This window comes from Oculina patagonica, chromosome 11, assembly GCF_052425735.1.
Source record: "Oculina patagonica isolate OP01 chromosome 11, crgOcupat, whole genome shotgun sequence".
NCBI lineage: Eukaryota > Metazoa > Cnidaria > Anthozoa > Scleractinia > Oculinidae > Oculina > Oculina patagonica.
In genome coordinates this window covers 4,798,109-4,818,739 of record NC_135768.1, presented here as the reverse complement: position 1 = coordinate 4,818,739, position 20,631 = coordinate 4,798,109, and the positions used below count along the sequence as shown (strand labels likewise).

Genomic DNA, 20,631 nt, shown 5'->3' with positions numbered 1-20,631 from the left:
AAAGAACTTCATATTCAGTAGTAACTTCCCATTTAACACCTACTGTCCATTTTATGTAAAGGAGACATAAACTCAGACCTGCTGCAGTTTGGCAGAGTTCAAGTAACACTCAAATATTTCTCCTTATAGAAATAGCATGTGTCTTTCTCTCCAAATTAAGTTAAATGAAGGGAGCTTGCCTTCACCTTTTTTACTCATCGAATGAAAATTAAAATGATTTTTTATTCCTGCAGAACACTTTTTTTGCTTAAAAATGGCACCTTATAGCATATACTTTGAATGTTCCATCAATGAAAAAATAACTACAGAAAATAATATGTTCCTATCAATATAATCGTAGATGAAATTATTATCTTTTTACAAAAATCTTGAGGTATATACTTCTACATGCTCAAATGAAATAAATGCCAAATTCTAGACAAACCAAAACCCTGGTCGACAAGAACAGAGATAAGCACAAATACACTGTTTCGAAGCCATTTCTTCCAAATCAAACGCCTGTGGTCACTTAACTTCGACCCGTAAACAACCAGGGCAAATTAATGTAAAAAGCTACCATACACAGATTTTTAACCGGGATTTATAATTAAGCTGAATAACTTCCGGAAGTATTTACAGTCATACCAGGATTGTATTTTGCTCGTTCGTCTCGATCCGCGCTGCAAGCTCTTCTGGCAAATATGAAATTATTTCCACAGAATAAGACACAGCCAAGTTGCTTCTGTTGTCAGTGTAGCAGCCTTGATAATTACGATTTGCATTTTTGGCGATGCCGTGGAGTTTCGATCAGACATCGATGGCTTTGAGTAATTCAAATAATGTTTATATTGTTAATTTCATCTCAGAAAACTTCTCCAGCAGTTGCAACGGTAGTTAATCTTGAGCTTTACATCAAGGAGATGAATTTAGTTCGACATGGCAGTTGCACAGCTTGCTATACGATACTGTCCATACGAAATTTGATGTTTTAACAGAACTTGACTTCGATTGACTGTCTTCTTTTTCGTTCTGAACTTTTCGTGCAGACTCGAATGTTTTCGCGACTCACGTGACTCTGATCACGCAACTCCGGGTACTTCCACGCGAGAACCCACGCAATTGTGCGTGTATTCGCGCGGTTTGTGACGTCGAAGATGCCGTGAATTTTTCAATACAGATAGAATAGGGCAATCTCCCACATTTATACATTACTCTGTTACATGAAGTGAAATTAACTTTGTAACTCACCTGCATATATGCCCTTCTCTTCAATCAACTTGCCCGTTTTCGGGGCACGCTAGCTTTTCCGTCCGGGCAAACACGAGATACGCCAAGTCATCACGTTTTTGTTTGCGCTTGAAAACACTCTGATTGGTGGAAATTTTCTTCCGTTTCAGAATATAGCTAGAATGTTTACTTAACAATTAAACGCTACGAGAGCTTTCTCTAGTTTTCTTACAATACATCGCTTTAATCAAACTTAAAACCATTGCAGTCGTTAGATATTTCTGTTTGCAACGAATCTCAATATTTTTTGGTCATGCTGAGGAATATCTTTCCGATATTTGAAGAACACGTTTTTACGAAATTAATTGCTATCGGTCATACGTATTTACTTTGTGGTTACGACCGTTCTTGTGATTGGATAGTAGCCCCCCGTACGAGCAAACACGACAAGTCATCCCGTTTTAGTTAGCGCTTGCAAACACTGATTGGTGGAAATTTACTTCCGTTTCAGAAAATCGCTAGAATGTTTACTTAACAATTAAACGCTACGAGAGCTTTCTCGTGTTGTCATCCAATACATCGCTTTAATCAAACTTAAAACCATTGCAATCGTCAGATATTTCTGTTTGCAACGAAGCTCAATATTTTTTGATCATGCTGAGGAATATCTTTCCGATATTTGAAGAACAGGTTTTTACGAAATTAATTGCCTTCGGTCAAACGTATTTACTTTGTGGTTACGACCGTTCTTCTGATTGGATAGTAGCCCCCACTGTGTAAATAGTTCACATCGAAGCCAAAATAATACCGTATCGTTTCTGAGGAAACGAAACAAAAAGCTTGTTATATAACATTAAAGGAGAAGTTCACTCCAGAATGACCATTTTTCTTCTTTACGCCAATAAAAAGGTTATACAAAGATACGTTACTCACAAAAATTTCAGCCTCTAAAAAGCATTCAAACCTTATGAAATCCTACTCTAAAGTTGCCCGAAAATCGAGTTCCGGCCGCCGCCATCTTGGAACAAGAGCTCTTAGAGCTTACAACTGCGCTGGTCTCGTGAGCACTTTAGGGGAGCCATGTGGGGGGAACAAAAAATGCACCCCCCCCCCCCCCCCTTATCCCCTTTGCCTGCATCTAATAATGTTGCGACTGACAAACAAAATGGTAAGAAAACACATTGTGTGACATTTCATGGTTGACTAGTTCCATCCGCAATTAAATATTTTTCTTATATGCTGGCCAAATTTAATTCCCACGATCCTGATCCGTGAAACCAAAAAATCGCTTATCGGGACGACGGGATTTTTCAGGCGAAAGTTTACAACTACTGCCCTTGGGTCTGCAAGATCAGTTCATAAGAACGACTGGCTTCACGCAATCACGCCAGGAACGTAAGCATCCGCGAGAATTTCGACAGTATTCCTTATTTGCATAAAACTGAAAACTGGCCCAATGACAATATTTCGCAGTTTCTATAAAGTTGGTACTATTTTTGAACCTCTTCAACTGTTCAAAATTTATTTGACCCTGTTTCGGTTTTCGTATTACAATAGGCGGTTGTAAAAATGCAGCGTCTGACAAACTTTGTGTGACATTTCATGGTTGACTTGTTCTAGCCGCGATTAATAATTTTTCTTATATGCAAATTCTGGCCGAATTCCCACGCGCGGACGCTGAAGCTGTTTATAGCACAGAAGGTATTTCCCCAGCATACCGAATGACGTTAGCGGTACAGGGCATGTTTGTGAAGGGAATTTTTCTTCATATCTCTAAAATCCTTTCAATGACACAGCCAAAAAATAGATTACCCTTAAAAGAGAAATACTTTGCAATAAATTTGTTTAGTAAAGACCAAAGGATTCGCAAAGATTTGAAAGGTAGCTTATAATAGCTTTAAAACATTACGTGACTCGAGGTCTAGCCGATCGAAAGTGAAACTTGTCATGTCAGCACATTCTTTTACACTAACGTAATGGTATTTATTCACAGATTTTTGCCCGCTGAATTATATTTCTCTTTAAAAGCGTTGAAATTTAGTATTTTCCACGAGTAAAACGCTTCAAAATTGTATATTTCACACTAAACATTTTTTGTAAAGACAAAAAAAAAGAATTTTTTTCCATTTGTTACTGATTTGTAGCTTCTAAACATCGCGTGACATTAAGCACGACCGAGTGGAGGTTTGGGACAGGTCACCGACAAAACGAAAAATAATAATAATAAACCCCGTGCAGAGCAAGAACTGCGCAGCGCAGTTAATAACTTAGCAGCCTGGCAATGTATGCGTGACGTCAAAGAGCTCAACCTCGCATGTAAACAAAATAGCTGCAGCTCTGGAGCCTTATCGGTTTGAGCCAGAACGCGTCCCCGATGAAAGCCAAGCGTCTGATGATGACAACGAAGAATCGGAAAGACTATTAAATCTATTCTGGTGTATCTGTTGGCGTTGTGAACTTACAGCAACTGAAAAGAGAGTCCATCTGCTGTCGTGAAGTACCCGAGACGGAAAACAAGTTCGAGGAAGGTATTTTATGAAATTGCAATATGTCTGGCCTTTTCTTGCACTTGCATGGCTTACCAATCAGTAAAAACAACTCGAGAAACTCTTCTTGATCAAATTTAAGATCGCACTCACAAAGAAACCTTTATGGCATTTTTTTTTGTAGTTGACTAACACAGCAACAACTATTTAAATTATTCCACTTCAGACCAAACAATTTTTTTACCTCACTAATTATCTGTTTATAACTTTTAAATCTTTTTGCCCTACTATATTTATTTACATGTACAACCCAGTCATAGCATTTACAATTTTTTTTTATTTTTTCAGCCCGTTTAGTTAATTCGGACTAGCTTTTTTTGGCCAATCTAAGTTTGTTTATGCTGTAGTTATTTGCATGTTTTCTGGAAAATAAAATGGTTGTTGTTGTGGTTGTTAATTAATGTTATCAAGAATTAAATGACTAACCTCTCTTCTATCCTTAGCCATTCGCCTCCTTTCGCTGGCGTGCCGTTTAAAAGGAACTTTAACTGCCGGAGATTTCTTAAATATTGTGGGAATTGCTTCTGGTTTCTTTTTTCTTTTGCGGATATTACCACCCAGGAGATCGAATCGGTGTTCCACTTCAAAGCAATCATCGGTAAAATGGTCCGAACATACAAATAGCTGTGCCTGCTTTGGCAGGAATTTTTCGTTCCTGCCCATTCTTCTCAGCCATTCTTGGGCAATTTTTCTCTTCGATAACGGCAGACGGTGAAAAGAAATGCCTCTTTTCGTGTCCCTTGGAGCTCTGTTTGTACAAAAGGGAGCCGCACAAACAGGCATTTTGACAAAGAAACAAGGAGCTCAAATATTTAAATTTTCCCGCAAAATTCAGGTTGAGCTCTTTGACGTCACGCATACATTACCAGCTTCAAAGATGGCGGCGTTCAGTCATCGAGTTTTAGGCTACTTTAGAGGAGGATTTCGTAGGGTTTTAGCGCTCGCTAGAAGCTGAAATTTTGGTGAGTAACATATCTTTGTATGAACTTTTTGTTGGCGTAAAAAAAGATAAAGGCAATTTTAGAGTGAACTTCTCCTTTAAGTTAAACTACGTGCATGAAATCACAACACTAATTACCAAACGAACGTTCTTTTTCTTTTTTCGGGAGAGGGGAGGGTTGAAGGAGCGAGAGTGTAACAATGGATCAAAATTTAGCTTGAGATTTGTTCAAACATTGTAAGCATCTGGGAAAGAAAGCGGGTAAACGAAGAAGGCCCGTGAAATGTTATTTTTTATAAACTGCGTGACAGACGTCAATTCATAATAACAAGACGTTTTTGTTTGTCGCGTGATCACTTTCATTCCCACGTGAGCATATAAAGATATATTATCTTAATTTTTACGTATCAACGGTAAGGGGTTGAAATAAATGTTTGTTGAGTATAAGGGCCGAATCGCACTAGCGGACAAATTTTGTAACAAATGGTAGATTTCATCATTAATGAGTCACTTGTTGCAGAACACAAGTGCGATTACGTTTTTCGAGACCTACAACTTGTCGAACATTTTAGGAAAACAAAGAAGCAGCTGTCTTATGATTGGTCCGCGTTGCACGCGCGATACATTTTGTCAAACAATTGCAAAAACAAGTGCGTACGACTTGTTGGACAAGGGCAAATTTTGTCAAAACGGACAAATCATCAAAGGGGCCGAAGTCCTGCCTCGAGGCAGGACATTTCATGACAAGTCGCATTCCCATGCCCTCGTAATGCCAGATAACAATACGTTGTTGATTGGCTATTGTGTTTGGCCCAAACTGGACCTAATAACAACACGCACACCAAAATGTTTGCGATAGTATGCACCGTGATGTGGCTCTCACTATCATAATTCAGCCGCAAAATCTTTCCGCGATAGGCAAGGCATGTTTATAAGCGAAGTATTTGCCCAATGTAAGAATGAGAAAAGAAAAAGTTATCTTGAGACGACTCATTATTCCACTGCATGAGAACACGCGTGCTCTAAATGCAAATTTTTTTAGAATTTTTTTACCGCGTGGTACTGCATATTAAATGTTTGCCCAAGACGGCCGTGCTGAGAAATGTACAGGGATGCCAGAAGCACGTGCAAAGCTATTGTACTAATAATTTCACCTTTTGTTCTCTTCAAGATGTCTCTGACTTGTCGCGACAATTTTGTTTTTGTCAAAAATGTCATGACATTTAAAACTTGTCCGCTAGTGCGATTCGGCCCTAAGGCCAATCGTGAAATTCTTCAAACAAATCAAGTTTGATTTCTCCTGGTTTCTCTATACAATGTTAACTATGTTTTCAGAAAGAAATGAAAATGATTGTACTGCTAGCTACCTAGTTGTTATTATGTAAGATTGAACAATTTAAATATTACTCAATACAAAATAAATGATAAAATATCACGAGTAATACTTTTTCGACAGATAAGCGAGAACAAGATGTTGAAATTGAAAGACGGATCCAAAAGGCTTTTTTTTCTAAAAAGGTATTTGGATATTCCGTGATATGATTGCATATCATAAATTCCCAAAAATCTGTTACCAGTGAAAACCAGATAATGTTCAAATTCAATTATATTTGAAAATTCAACAGCCTTCAGTGGTATATTTAATCGGTTTAAATTATTAAATAACTTTCTGTGTTTATTTTTCAGTTCTTTTTTTTAACCGTTCGGGATCACTTGCCTAGCTGTGAAAGGACTAAATAAAGAGATAAGTGTTTTTAACTTGGTTCTAGAATGTTTTACTCACGTGTTGCAAACGTGTGTCAGCCACAGGCAAAAGGCTTGTTACATAACATATTAAGCAACATTCATCCTTAAAAAAACGATCAAAAAACAACTTATCAGCACGCAGACGTCATTTCAATTATTATGATTATAGCACGCAGTTGTTTTGCCCGTGTGTTTCTTTCATGCTCTCGGTGAGCCTTACATTTAAAAGGCTTTTAAAAGATGTTCCGAATATAATGCTAATTCTAAGTCTCCTAAACAAATCAAGTTTGGTTTAAAACATTCCGAGGTGTATAATAAAGATCCATTTAATAAATGCACTTGGTTGTGAAATTTTAAAATTTGTATTTTTAATCATCTGAAATCAATTGCATAGCTGTGAATTAAGTAAAACGATAAATATTTTCCTCTTTTTTTGAGAGTCGATTTCACGTTTTCACGAAGCCACGTGAGAGCAATTAGTGAAACAATTGTTATTCAACCTCGAGCTTAGTCGCGTTATGGTTAATACGACACTTTGTTTAACGTCCCGGGGGGAGACGTGCATGCACTGTTTGACGAAAAACAAGAACGCTACGGAAAGTAAAAACAGTTCAAAGATAAATTCTGATTTGAATCATAGATTGGGAGAGAAAGGAAGAAGAACTGTGCAAATCTATCAACATTATATTGCTTCTGTTAGCAAGTAAATGTAGAGTCAACTTGGCTGTTTGTATTAATTGCACAGGAACCTTCAGCATAACACGACAACATGACAACCTCCAAGCAAAACACGATCAAAACAATATTTCTTGTGTTATATAACGAAATCTAAACTCACGTGTAATTTTACACCTGCCCAGCTTCCGTTAGTTCCTGATTTAGAGCTTAAAAAGAATTCAAAAACACTGCAATCTCAGTTGACATTAGACTTGAGATTCAAGCGATAAACATGGAGAAGGGAACACGAGCCAGCAAGATTAGCAGCCCAATGTACGTACACGATGCTACATCTTCCAGATTTCTTGACAGTTTTCAGGGAATGTTTCACCCAGCCAATGCTGATGTTCCTTTTGCAGACAGAAGAGTTTTATTTGACGACCGTTTAGGAAGTGACAAGCATACAAAAGCCCGTCTGTTATACGATGAGCTTCTGTCATCAGAAAAGAACAACTCATTTCAAGTTGGCGGTCAGCATCGAACACTTGAGGGGAAATCTTCAAGGGCGCTGGGGTATGAAGGCAGGAATTACGGTGGGCCACAAGACTTGAAACTCTCATCGCCTTTTTACGTATACACGAAAAGCACAGATTTCAGCTCCCCCGCAAAGATAAAGAATTTCGCGGGAGAAATTGCCGCCTTCAAGAGCGCAGCTCAAGCGGTATCCAACAAAGACACCAGGAAAAACGATTTCAAAACAACACTCGGTGAGCATTGTGAGAAAAGAGAGAAGTCAAAAGACGAGCCTGCAGAAAAGAGGAGAAAATTAGAAGATTCTTCAGAAGACGATGACGCAAATAACGGAACAAGAGAAAGAGAGAGTTACTGGGAACGAAGAAGGAAGAATAACGCTTCGGCGAAAAAGTCGAGAGACGCGAGAAAAGCCCGAGAAATGGAAACACAAATAAAGGCAGCTTTCCTTGAGAGGGAGAATCTGAGGATACTTGCACAGCTTATGATTGTCCAAAAGGAAAATGCGTGTTTAAAACGAGTTTTATGCGCCAAAATGTGAAGAACATTTGTGACTGTGAACATTATTTGGTCTTGATATATTAAACTGTAAATTGCGTTTGGAAAGCTTCGGCCTTTTGTAAATCTATTTTTGATTTTTCTTTATAAGAAAAGGAAAACATTGTTATTATATAAATTCTTTGTTGTTATATAGTTGTACATCCTGTTATTACCGAGACGTCTTTGAGCAGCTTTTTATTGTTACAAAATTGCGAGTTAATATTTTGCATATCGCAATAATTTTTTCAATTGTAATCAACACAATGTAAAAATACAGTTGAGAAATGTTCATTAAACAGTGGAGAATATTTGTCCTTTTTTGATAAACTATTAACATTTAAAACAAAACACTAATTTTGTACTTGTTCGTCGAAAAACACTAGGCCTAACACCTGCCTAACTGCGCGTTTCTATGACCACCCCTAAGAGAAATGAGTTGCTGCGCACACGTCTTAAGCCCACTTCTGTAAACGGGTACCTGACGTAAACCTTTACTTTAATAGCCATGTTGATCACGTACACGGGGCTCATTTGGTTGTGTTCTTTGAGAAAGACACTTTACTCTCACAGTTCCCCCCTCCACCCTGGAGTGTAAATGGATGCTGGCGAACTGGGGAGTAACCTACGATGGACTAGCATCCTATCCAGGGCCCGAGGGTGACTCTAACTAGTGCTAACAGCCCACATGTTGCACTTTTTACATTGTAAAACTACCAAACTTTGTCAGAAAGGACGTGTGTTAGTTGATGCAGAGTGTTATACACGTCAAGGTGTTTAGATAAGGGATTGGTGATCAACATGTTCATGGTCAAATCAGTTATCTTTTATTACTCTTTATTCATTGCATTTAGAAGTTGTTGTTCGTGAGAGATTTGTTAATGTTTGTGGTTACCATGGAAGCCATCTCTGAACGACCTACAACTTAATCAATTTATTTGTTATTCTAAGTTCTTGGTTTCTGACATAACTTATTTTGTATAAACCAAATAGTAATAATAATAATATAATAGGTGATGGAAGCAATAGAGGTGAAGTTGAAATTCAGCGCTTGAAAATTAGACAAGAGACAGGGTTTTCTCTTATATCTAGGATCCAACCTATGAAGTCTGCTCTATGTGTTCGGCTAAGGGCTAGTGATAAACATAGCGACGGACTACGTGAAGAGAGTTGTTTGGGGAATATATAAAACAATGATCGGAGGCCGTTGTCAATAAGCTTGTATTTTTTTTTCTGGGAATTGATTTTCCTTGGCGTACAGTTCATTTCTGCTCAGTTGTAGCTTGCCAAGCCCCTGTTGCCAAGTTTACGTGATTTATAGGTTGCACACGATCTGCATGACAATGGCGACAACAGCAGGAAAAAACGCGCCATGAAACCACAGCAACAACAGAATTTAAAAAATAGTTTCCTAAATTCAGGGCTAAAAAATGCGTAAATTGCAGGGTTTATGGAAGAACTTGACGTCTGCGCCAGGAAGCACCAGATCTGCAGTTCAAAGCTGTTTTCACTGTGCACTCCATAGACATTGAGCAAATCCACAACAAATTTCGGCCCCCAACATAAAATAAAGCCAAGAACAGCGATGACCATCAAGCGAGTTGAATTTACTTTAGACTTGGCAACCGCACCGTGAATTGTTCCATTTTTGCTTCTTTCCCATAAACTAACAGCGATCTTTGTGTAGGAGATGAACATGTACATTAAAGGAATAACAAACGCCAGCAAAAAGTAGATTGTTTTGGAAAGCTGAGTTTTCCAGTCTGAAGGCAAATGACAGAAACTATACTCTTTACACGTTTTAGTGCCATTATTTTCGTTGGAGCAAATCACTTGAAAGTCTTTTTTAACGCTGTAAATAAAAGGTGCAGACGTTATGAAGGCGTAAGTCCAGATGGCGGCAACCAACATTAAGTAAGTCTTCAAGTGTCTTGACCCCAGGCTCTTAAAAGGTCGCAAAACGTTTCTGTGTCGGTCCCAGGTAATAGCGACCAAACTGTTAAAAATAGCCGCGGCGCATGCAAGGTCCATGAGGACTAGGGCCTTACACGATGAAGAATTTCCCTTCGAGGAATGAATGCTCCAAAATACTGGAACGGTCACATGAAGTATCAGATGGGTGACAGACAAATGAAAAATAAGAAAGCTTGAAATATTTTGTCGTATCTTACCACTTCGAAGCATTACAAACACCACCATACTGTTAAGAACTGCTCCACAGGCAAACAAAACGGAGTAGGCAATATACCAATACTTGACTAAGCTCGCTTTGAAATCGCGCGCGAGTGACCGCGCGAAATTTCATTTGTCCGGGCGTCGAGGAATGGCTCGGAACGAGCGACTTGTGCCACTTGCAGGAAATCGATTCTAGCTGACGTTTTTTGCCGCGAAAATATTGCATCATTTAGTGTGCATTGAGTTGGTTTCTTTTATCGTGTTGACGTCAGTTTTGTACGCCGTGTGCAGCTGACGCGCGCTGTGGCGTGTGTTAAAATTGCGATTTTCTTCCCTTTTTTGTGGGAAATTATACTCAAGGCCCTTTAATGGCTCTCTCATTTCTGTAAAATTTAAAAGGGACAGGCACAAGAGAAGACATTTGTAATGTTTGTTCCGAAATTGGTTTAAACTGCCGATGTGAGAAGGAAACAAGTCTGCTCAAGTGGTAAAAAGTTAAACGCAAGCTTGTCTCGCGAGCAGCGCGCGCTAAGTTGGCGGGCACAGCGCGCTCAGTAAGTTCGCGCGCAATACAATATGATTGACATAATCTCGATGGCGTCACCGGTGGAAAAATCCACCGGTGACGCCACTTTTCAGAATTGGCGCGCTGCAGGTGAGACAAGTCGCTTGTTCCGCCACGATCCTCCGCCATTTTGTTTTTCATTCCCGCGCGCGCCCTCCGCTTCTGCATCCAGTGGTCTCCTGCGAATCAAACAAGCGACTTGGAGCAAGTCTATGATATTCCAAGTTTCTTGCGTTTGATTCCTTTTTTGTAACAATTTTCTCCCCGACTTTATCACCCCAGCATCGGTGGCAAAACGAGAGAAAGCTTTGTTTTCAACATCAAAATGTTTAAAACTTGAACTTCTCACTGCCAAAGCACAGTAAACTTGGAAGACTCAATGAAAAGTTAATTAAATTCGTTTCACTTTAACTGCAGGTCCGATGTCAAAGTCCGTTTAATTCTTCTCTAAATGTTCCGGTTGCAGTTTGCTGAGCAGCTAAGCAAATATAATTTACAGCGAAAAATTAAAAGCATGATCACAACAAACAAACAAACAAACACAATGAAATTTTATTATAAGGCTAGTGGTTCTGTGTTTCACCGGTGAAAAATGATTATTTTTAAATTGTTTTGGGTAAATAAAGAAAGTGCTTTTAGTTATGGTGTTATTAATTTACTGTGTATTTCAGTTATAGCTGAAGTTTCCTCTAACTAAAAGGACGGGCTTCGTTTCATAAATAGAGTTTTTGCCACCGTTAATTATAAACACAATACCGTAACAGTAGAAAAATACTAAAAAACATTTTCGACTCACTAAAACAGAAGGTTAGCCGATGCAAAGTGATTTTAAAGCTTACGAGATGTCGAGGGAGAATTCCGGAAGAAAATCTGTCAAGGTACAAAATGTTAAGTCGACCTTTCAACGGGTTTGAGAAAAAAAAAATAATTTCCGTAAAAGTTGTCCGAACTGTGCAAACGGCAAGAGAAAAGATTTTATACCACCGATTTATTGCATAAAAGTTACGAATTTTTATGCGTTCGTGAGCGGAACCCAATTCAGCGCAGCGACGTCAACTTTCATTTTAGAACCAATCACAGGCCGGAATAGTACTATATTATTTCTGCTGTCATTGTTATATGGCTAAGATATGGAGAGCGACATTCCGGTGAAGCCATAGGCGACACAGAGTGTCACCGGCGGAGCGGGAGATTTTTTTCTTCGGGCGTCCTGGGAAACAAAGCGGTCAACATCAAACGCGTAAGATACAAAAACAAGGTAAATACGCCCGAAGACAAAATAAACGCTCTGCAGGAAGTTCATGCACCGAACACAGATCGCTAAGGGAGGAAGGACAGGGCGCGACATTTGAACTGTAGTCGTGCTTTAAGGCTGGTTCTCATATGATCGCCCCGATCGTCTCTGTCGCTTCTGTCGTTCGCAAGCTCTGAGGCGATCGTAGGCGATCGAAGCGATTGGAAGCGATCAAGGGGTTCTCATATGATCGCCCCGATCGTCTGGTATATGCAAAATAGGGTTAATCAACCAAGATAATAATTCATGATCTTTTCTTTGTTCCCGCATATGAATATTCGATTTTATTCCGATCGACGCACGTGTGTTTTTTCCCAACTCCGATATCGCTTATGGCAGCCTTCGATGCAAAGGCAAACCTCGTGGCCTCCTATCTTCTCGTTATTGCCGTTTTACGGCGAAGAAGCAAAAGGGAGGCCAAACGGAAACGTAGTTCTGGATAATACTGATGCACCATGGGACAGTTTGGATCGCTTCGATCGTCTCCCTCTGTGGCAGTAGTTCTCATATAATCGTTCGCGATCGCCGCGGTCTGCGACCGATCGCCCGGATAGAACACGGCCGGGCGATCGAAGCAATCGCGATCGCCCCGATCGTCGCAGACGTCTCTGTAATGTTCTCATATGATCGCCTCGATCACAAGCAAACTTTTTGAAGCGACAGAGGCGACAGAGACGATCGGGGCGATCATATGAGAACCAGCCTTTACCGTCGAAAGACCGAGAACTGTGGTGCACGTTGAAGGGAACGGTTAATATTGCACCGCTACACCAATGGGAGAGAGCCATGGGGATAATTAGCCATTTCCACGGGACTTATGACTTGCATGCATAATAAAGTACCATGCAAATGACTTTGACTGAGTGCCAATATGGTAGTTTTCGTACCCAGCCTGCCGCGATAATCAACCAATAAACAACTCTTTATAAATTAAAAGGTTAGATTTCCTCGACAATTCAAGCCTAGCTTAGTCCATGGAGTTCTTCTAACGTATGGAGCATATATTTACATATTAATACAAAAACGTTTAATAATCTTTCTAAACTTCTTGTCGAATGATGTGATTGACTGATAATCTGTACAAATTGTCTTTTTATGAAAAATAAATTAAATATTAAGTAAAAAAGTACAATTAAATATGGACGGTGGCTTTTTTTACAAGGGCTTGAATTATTTTCTGCTTTCCTATCACGGGAAGCCATTTTTAAAAAAAAAAAAAATCATTGCACGTGCAAACGTTTCACAACTCGTGATATTTTTCATGACTCTGTAAACATCTGAGGAAAGATGCAAATCTCAACTTTCGCTGTTTTTAGAACAGGATGCGAAAACACCTTGCTTTCTTTCCGCTAAACCTCGCGTGATTTGAAAATAACATATCTGCAGATAATGTCAGCTTAAAATCATAATTGATACCCACGTATTTCGTAACAGCACGAAGTTGTTTTAAATTTGCCCACGTAAATGTTTTATATCCCTGAAAGATTCTTACAAATAAAATGTCAGTCTATTAGTTACTTTTTATGTATGTTTGTCAGTATTTTTAAGTGTATACAAATTCTCAAGAAAGGAAACTGATTTTAAGTCTCCTTGCATCTTATATCAAAAGCAACTCAGCTTGTCTGTGGCTTTTATTTAAACCACATTTTCGTCAGTTGAAAGAAACTAACTTTCAGTTAAAAACTTTTTCACACACCGTATGCGAAAGTAAAAAAATAACGAGCTGTATTCATGGTATTTTATGACAATGAAGCGAGCGCAAATTGCAGTATTTTATCACAAAATCAGGTCTTGATATTCCATGAACAACTGGCTGCATAAGATTGCTCGCATATCAAGAATCCTTATAATCCAATTTCAGAGAAGATGTGTTGATTTTGAAATTTCATTTAAAAATAAAGATTTCAGTAGCTCATTTAATACACATAAAAAAGGGTTTGATCTTTTTATCATTTGGGATCAGTTGCAAAGCTGTGTGCGTGCATGTTCAAACCAGGGAAAATAATATTTTGCTTAAGTGTTTTTCTCTTTTTGTAAAATGTCCATCTCACGTTTTCAAACACGCAAAAGCCAAAAAAGCTTGTTATATAACATAAAGTTAAACTACGTGCATGAAATCACATACATCATAACGCATAATTACTTAGCGAATGTCGTTTTTTTTTTGCTTTGTGAGAGGTGTGTGTGTGGCGGGGGGGGAAGGTGAAGGGGGGAAGGGTTTGCGGGAAAACACGAGCAAGAGTGTTCAAAATCAAGCTTGAGATTAGATTAACATTGTAACTATCTGGGAAAGAAAAGGGGATAAACGGAGAAAGGCCCGTGAAATGTTATTTTCCACAAAATCCGCGACAGTCGTCATTTCACAATAACATGATGTTTTTGTTTGTCGCGTGAGCACTTTCATTCCCACGTGAGCTTCTAAAAATATAATATTTTCCTTTTTACGTACGGTGAGGAGCCTACACAATTGCCCGGCCCTTGGAATTTTTAATTTTTTTTTTAAGCTCGAAAACAATAAAAAATTCTAACGGGCAAATATTAATGCGACAGCTTTACCCGTATGTTGCAAGTAAATATGCTCTAAATGTTTGTTGAGTATAAGGCCAATCGTAAGTTCTTCAAACAATCAAGTTTGATTTCTCAGCAAAGAAATGAAAATGATTGTACCGCTAGCTACCTAGTTGTTATTGTGTAAGATTGAACAATTTAAATATTACTCAATACAAAATATATGATAAAATATCACGAGTAATATTTTTTCGACAGACAAGCGAGTCCAAGATGTTGAAATTGAAAGACGGACCCAGAAAAAAATTTTTATAAAAAGTATTTGGATCTAGATTCCCATTAATCTTTTTCCAGTGAAAACCAGATAACGTACAAAATTCAAAAACTCCGATTTTAAACATAAGTTTTATAAGTAGGAAGAGAAAGGAAAAAGAACTGGGCATATTAATCAATTATTAGCAAGTAAATGTAGAGTAAACTTGGCTGTTTGTATGTCTTTTTAAGAGCAACTTTTTAAAAATGAACCTTTCACCCTCCCCCCCCCCCCCCACCTTCTATTAATTGCACAGGAACTTACAGCATAACACGACAACATGACAACCAGCAAGCAAAACACGATCAAAACATCATTTCTTGTGTTATATAACAAAATCTAAACTCACGTGAAGTTTTACACCTGCTCAGCTTCCGTTAGTTCCTGATGCAGAGCTTAAACAGAATTCAAAACACTGCAATCTCAGTTCACATTAGACTTGAGATTCAAGTGATAAACATGGAGAAGAGAACACTAGCCAGCAAGATTAGCAGCCCAATGTACGTACACGATGCTACATCTTCCAGATTTCTCGACAGTTTTCAGGGAATGTTTCGCCCAGCCAATGCTGATGTTCCTTTCGCGGACAGAAGAGCTTTACTTGATGACCGTCAAACAAGAGTCCGTCTGTTATACGATGAGCTACTGTCATCAGAAAAGAATAACTCATTCCAAGTTGGCGGTCAGCATGGAACACAAGAGGGGAAATCTGCGAGGGCGCTGGCGTATGAAAGCACGTATTACGGTGGGCCACAAGAGTGGAAATTCTCATCGCCTTTTTCGGTATACACGAAAAGCACAGATTTCAGCTCCCCGGCCAAGATAAAGAACTTCGCGAGAGAAATTGCCGCCTTCGAGAGCGCAGCTCAAGTAGTATCCGACAAAGACAACAGGGGAAGCGATTTCAAAACAACACTCGCTAAACAATATGAGAAACGAGAGAAGTCAAAAGACGAACCTGGAGAAAAGAGGAGAAAATTAGAAGATTCTTCAGAAGACGATGACGCAAATAACGGAAGAAGAGAAAGAGAGAGTTACTGGGAACGAAGAAGGAAGAATAACGCTTCGGCGAAAAAGTCGAGAGATGCGAGGAAAGCCCGAGAAATGGAAACACAAATAAAGGCAGCTTTCCTTGAAAGAGAAAACCTGAGGATTCTTGCACAGCTTATGATTGTCCAACAGGAAAATGCGTGTTTAAAACGAGTTTTATGCGCCAAAATGTGAAGAACATTTGTGACTGTGACGTTATTTGGTCTCAATATATATAACTGTAAATTGCGTTTGGAAAGCTTCGGCCTTTTGTAAATCTATTTTTTGATTTTTCTTTTCAAGAAAAGGAAAACATTGTTGTTAAATAATTCTTTGTTGTTATATAGTTGTACATCCTGTTATTACAGAGGTCTTTGAGCAGCTTTTTATTGTTACAAAGTTGCGAGTCGATATTTTGCATATCGCAATAATTTTTTCAATTGTTATCAACACATTGTAAAAATACAGTTGAGAAATATTCATTAAACAGTGGAGAATGTTTGTCCTTTTTTTGACATGTTTGATAAACTATTAACAATGAAAACAAAACACTAATTTTGTACTTGTTCGTCGAAAAACACCAGGTAAAACTCTGGGCACCCCAATTTCGATCATTTACACTGAAATTATAACAAAAAACTACATGATATTTTAGGTCGAACTATAATGAACGGAATTAACCTGCCGAGAAGATAAACTGGTCTGAAGGGAAATTTCACTCACAATCCTCAAAGTAGAAGAGGTAGAAGTCCTCTTTTCACTGATTAGTCGGCCGCAGGTTTGAAAAGCTTTTCTTCCTTTATGTAGTAAGCCAAGAAGCAACCTTTAAAAGTAACACTGAGGTCGATTATGTAGCTCGTAGAGATGTCTACAGCTTGCATGGCAACGCTTTGGCAACTTTTCACATTTTGAGCAACTTTTTCCCCTTTCGAGCAACTTTTTTGTTTTTAGCAACTTTACACTCTTAATAATTTCTGGACCGAAGATTTCCGAAGATTGTCCGAGTTTTGTTCACACGCCATACGGACGTTATGGAACATTTTTCGATCTTTTCCAAAGAAACATATGAGAGCGCTCGAGTGCTCATTTTCGTTTCTTTCCCGAAGAAACATATTGGAGCAATCGAGTGCACATTTCGCAGGGGAGACCGCAAGCCAGTATATAATGATCACAGACTCATTCTCGCATATGCCATTGTCTTCTACACTAGCACCATGTTTGTTGCACGATGGCCCCTCCACTCCCCTTGATCACTGCTATATAGATACCCGGGGGGTACTCCATATAATGGCCTATACGGGGAGGCTCCGCCCGAAAGGGGTACCTTTTTCAGGCTTCAGGTATATAAAAGGGTAGGGATTTCACAAGTTTTGGTATATGAAAGGGTATGAAAATCCGTCATTTAGGTTTTTAAAGGGGCCTTTAATTAAAATATTTCGAACAGACGCACTTTAAAATAGTACTCAAAATAGTATATAAAAGGGTAAGGGGTAAAAGCTTGGGGCGGAGCCTCCCCGTATAAAACTTTTTTGAGTGCCCCCCCCCCCGGGTACAGATATGATATTAGTTTAGAACAAATAAATGATAATGTTGCACTGTAAATCAGGAGCGCTCAAAAAATTCAGTCGCTCAGGTGGGATTCGAACCTACGACTTTCCCTATTCGCTTAACATGTTTTTTTCACTGCTTTACCATCTGTGGCGGAACAGGGCGCGAATGAATCCCATTTCATGTTACATGTGTACAAGAAACTGCTGCAACAAACATCTGCAACACTTATTGCATGTCAAAACAAAGAATAATAGCGTATTTTCATTTATTTGATATGGCTTAGGATGAGTTTATCGCAGGCTTTATCAATTTAATTCAAATTTTCCGACGAGCATACCCTTCGCTTTCATCTGGGAGTCCCGGGAGCTTACACGTTAAAAAACGATATTTAGCAAACGCTAATCTGTTTATCACTGATCAGAAGTACTTTAACGAACTATTTATCTGCAAACGACCTCGGCTAGGTATCTGCAATATTTGTTTGTTGATTTACAGTGTTCACAGTTAGCACAGTAGTGTGCTAACACTATCGACGCCAAAATAAAGTCTTTTTTTAGTATATCACTTTAACGTATTTAGTCTCCAATGAAGTATCTCTAATAACGTGTCTATTATTAGCCAGTTTGGCTATATTTTCAATCATTCCGTTGTATTTTGTCAGGGAGGTCCCATAGCGCAATGGTTTAGTATGCAGTCACTCCGGATCGAGCGGTTCGGGTTTGACTCCCCGCCGAGGTCACTGCGTTGTGTTCTTGGGCAAGACACTTTTCTCTCACAGTGCCTCTCTTAACCCAGGCGTATAAATGGGTTTTGGCGAATATAATGCTTGGGGTAACCCTCCGAAGGATTAGCATCCCATCCAGGGGGGAGTAGAAATACTCCTAGTAGATTAATGCTACGTCCTGATGGGCCACTATGCTCAAACGCGACCTTTACTCTTTTTACCTTGTATTTTGACGCGACCTTTGGGCCTGTTGGCCAAACAATAATGCAAATTAACCTGCACAATATCCCGCACTACTTCACGCTAAACTATCCGGATAAGACATACGCATGTATTGAGGAGAAAAAAGATACCGCCAAAAATTATAAGGCCTAACATATCATGTTGTTTAAGAACCTCTCGACCTGATTTGGAGCTACAGTAAAGTTTTAATAGCAGTTTTATTCATAAATCGTTTCTAACATATTCCTCATTTAGTTTTTTTTTTTACTATTTTGTATATTTTACTATTTTGTCTATTAAAAAAGAGCTTGGAGTCTCTGTGTTACGATGTGTGAATGCTTGTTATTAATAATGCAGTCGTTGTTAATTATTCACAAGTGGCGGCTTATTTTAGCTCAGCCCATTCCTAAGTTACTTTATTTGTTTCTAAGGAGACAACTTTACTGGTTTTCAAGTCAACATTTACTATTTTCAGTTAAGTTCATTCCTTTTCGCTTGTCTGGCGTGTGAGAGAGAAAGAAAGAACGCATTTCACATCAGTTATCAAAAGGTGAGAGCTATCATTCTGCAAATAATCTGAAAGTTTTTAAATAATAACAGCAATATTCCACTCTATCGGTTACACTGACGTTTATATTGGATGAACCTACGTTTGAAATTCTTATTTATCTTTAATTTCTCCCTGCAAACGAGAAAGGTTGATGTCCATATGCACACTCCATATGAAAGTTCAGTTTCCTTGCCACGAATAAAGAGTAAATAGCAAAGTCTTATTTGTGGGCTTCCTGTAAAGTAACTTTTAGCCAATTGGAGTTCCACGTCAAATAAATATCTTATCTTATCTTATCTTATCTTATCTTATCTTATCTTATCTTATCTTATCTTATCTTATCTTATCTTATCTTATCTTATCTTCGGAGTATCCTTTTATCAAGCGAATTAAATTTTGCTACAATGCTTTGACTGTCACTGAGTTAAGACAACGATCACTAATCAGCTAAGGACTGAGTAGCAGATATAGCTAAAAATCTACAGGCAAAAAGTCTGAAATAAAAGCAGTGTTATTCACTTACGGTAGGAAAATAAGTTATAAGATAATTTACTTTCTTTTTCTTTTTCAAATAGGCGAACTAAAATGGCGGACACTACCGATTGCCATGGCAACTGGATATTCTCTGGTCCTGATGGTGTCAAACCGTTTTCCCGTTACAAGTTGCGTGACACAAGCTACGTTGGTCACACAGCCTATTCACGCGAACGCTCAAGTGACGTCAAACACATGTGGCGCGCACCTTGGTGGAGTGCTAGTAACTTTCCCGCCAAAAGTGGTTGGGTTGGCGCCATTGGTTGGAACACGTGGTCTTACAATGATTGGCGGCTGCTGAAAAGCGGCCATCAAATTACGGCTGGTCCATTTCGGACGGCCACTGCACATCGCATTGTGAACGAAGGAGTGTACTAGTGGGTCTTTATCATCTGACAAGGAACTTTTTGTATATATGAATGAGCTAGTTCCCTTTTCAATTTGTAATGTTTTGTTCAACCAGGTTGCGTTGTATAAACCTTTATTGTTTCAGTCACATATTCGAACCCACAACCTTGACCCAAGGCCTTCTCGATGTTACTTGTCAAGATGCCGCCTCGGATTCCCACATGAAGGAAGAAAAGCTTTCAAACATATCAAAGAAGCTGTAATTTGAAAAACACCATACCATCTAAACTGAACAGAACTAACATTTTAAAGTAACAATAAACTTTCGTGTCTGGCCTCAGTGGAGAATTAATGGTGAACAAATTCAACAATTTCAAATTTACCCAGCGTACTTTTCTCATGCCATAGGTTGCCATTTACAAGTATTTTTAAAAGGTTTCTACCTACCTTTTTAAAAGGTTTCTACCTAGAGGTGTCTTTAGTTGTAACTCTTCAGATTAGAGCGGTTTCCATGTGATTGTCGAAAGTGATTCGATTCGCGGTTGCTTTGGTTTTGCATTACTACGCTCAGTGATTAGTTTAAAACACTCGCGCCACTTTCTCAGCCATTCAGAAGTAAAACCAAAACCAATCAGGACTCGCTCGCGCACATTTT

The 20,631-nt window shown here is 38.8% G+C and overlaps 2 protein-coding genes across 2 annotated transcripts; both read left to right on the top strand.

The window, feature by feature from the left end:
- The first annotated feature begins 7,206 nt into the window (after window positions 1-7,206).
- LOC144630068 (uncharacterized) lies at window positions 7,207-8,357 on the top strand. The gene has a single exon (XM_078488347.1). The coding sequence runs from the start codon at window positions 7,388-7,390 to the stop codon at window positions 8,165-8,167; it is 780 nt and encodes a 259-aa protein (XP_078344473.1). The 5' UTR covers window positions 7,207-7,387; the 3' UTR covers window positions 8,168-8,357.
- Window positions 8,358-15,476: 7,119 nt separating this feature from the next.
- On the top strand, window positions 15,477-16,345 carry LOC144630556 (uncharacterized). Its single transcript, XM_078488917.1, has one exon. The coding sequence runs from the start codon at window positions 15,478-15,480 to the stop codon at window positions 16,240-16,242; it is 765 nt and encodes a 254-aa protein (XP_078345043.1). The 5' UTR covers window position 15,477; the 3' UTR covers window positions 16,243-16,345.
- Window positions 16,346-20,631: the final 4,286 nt, after the last annotated feature.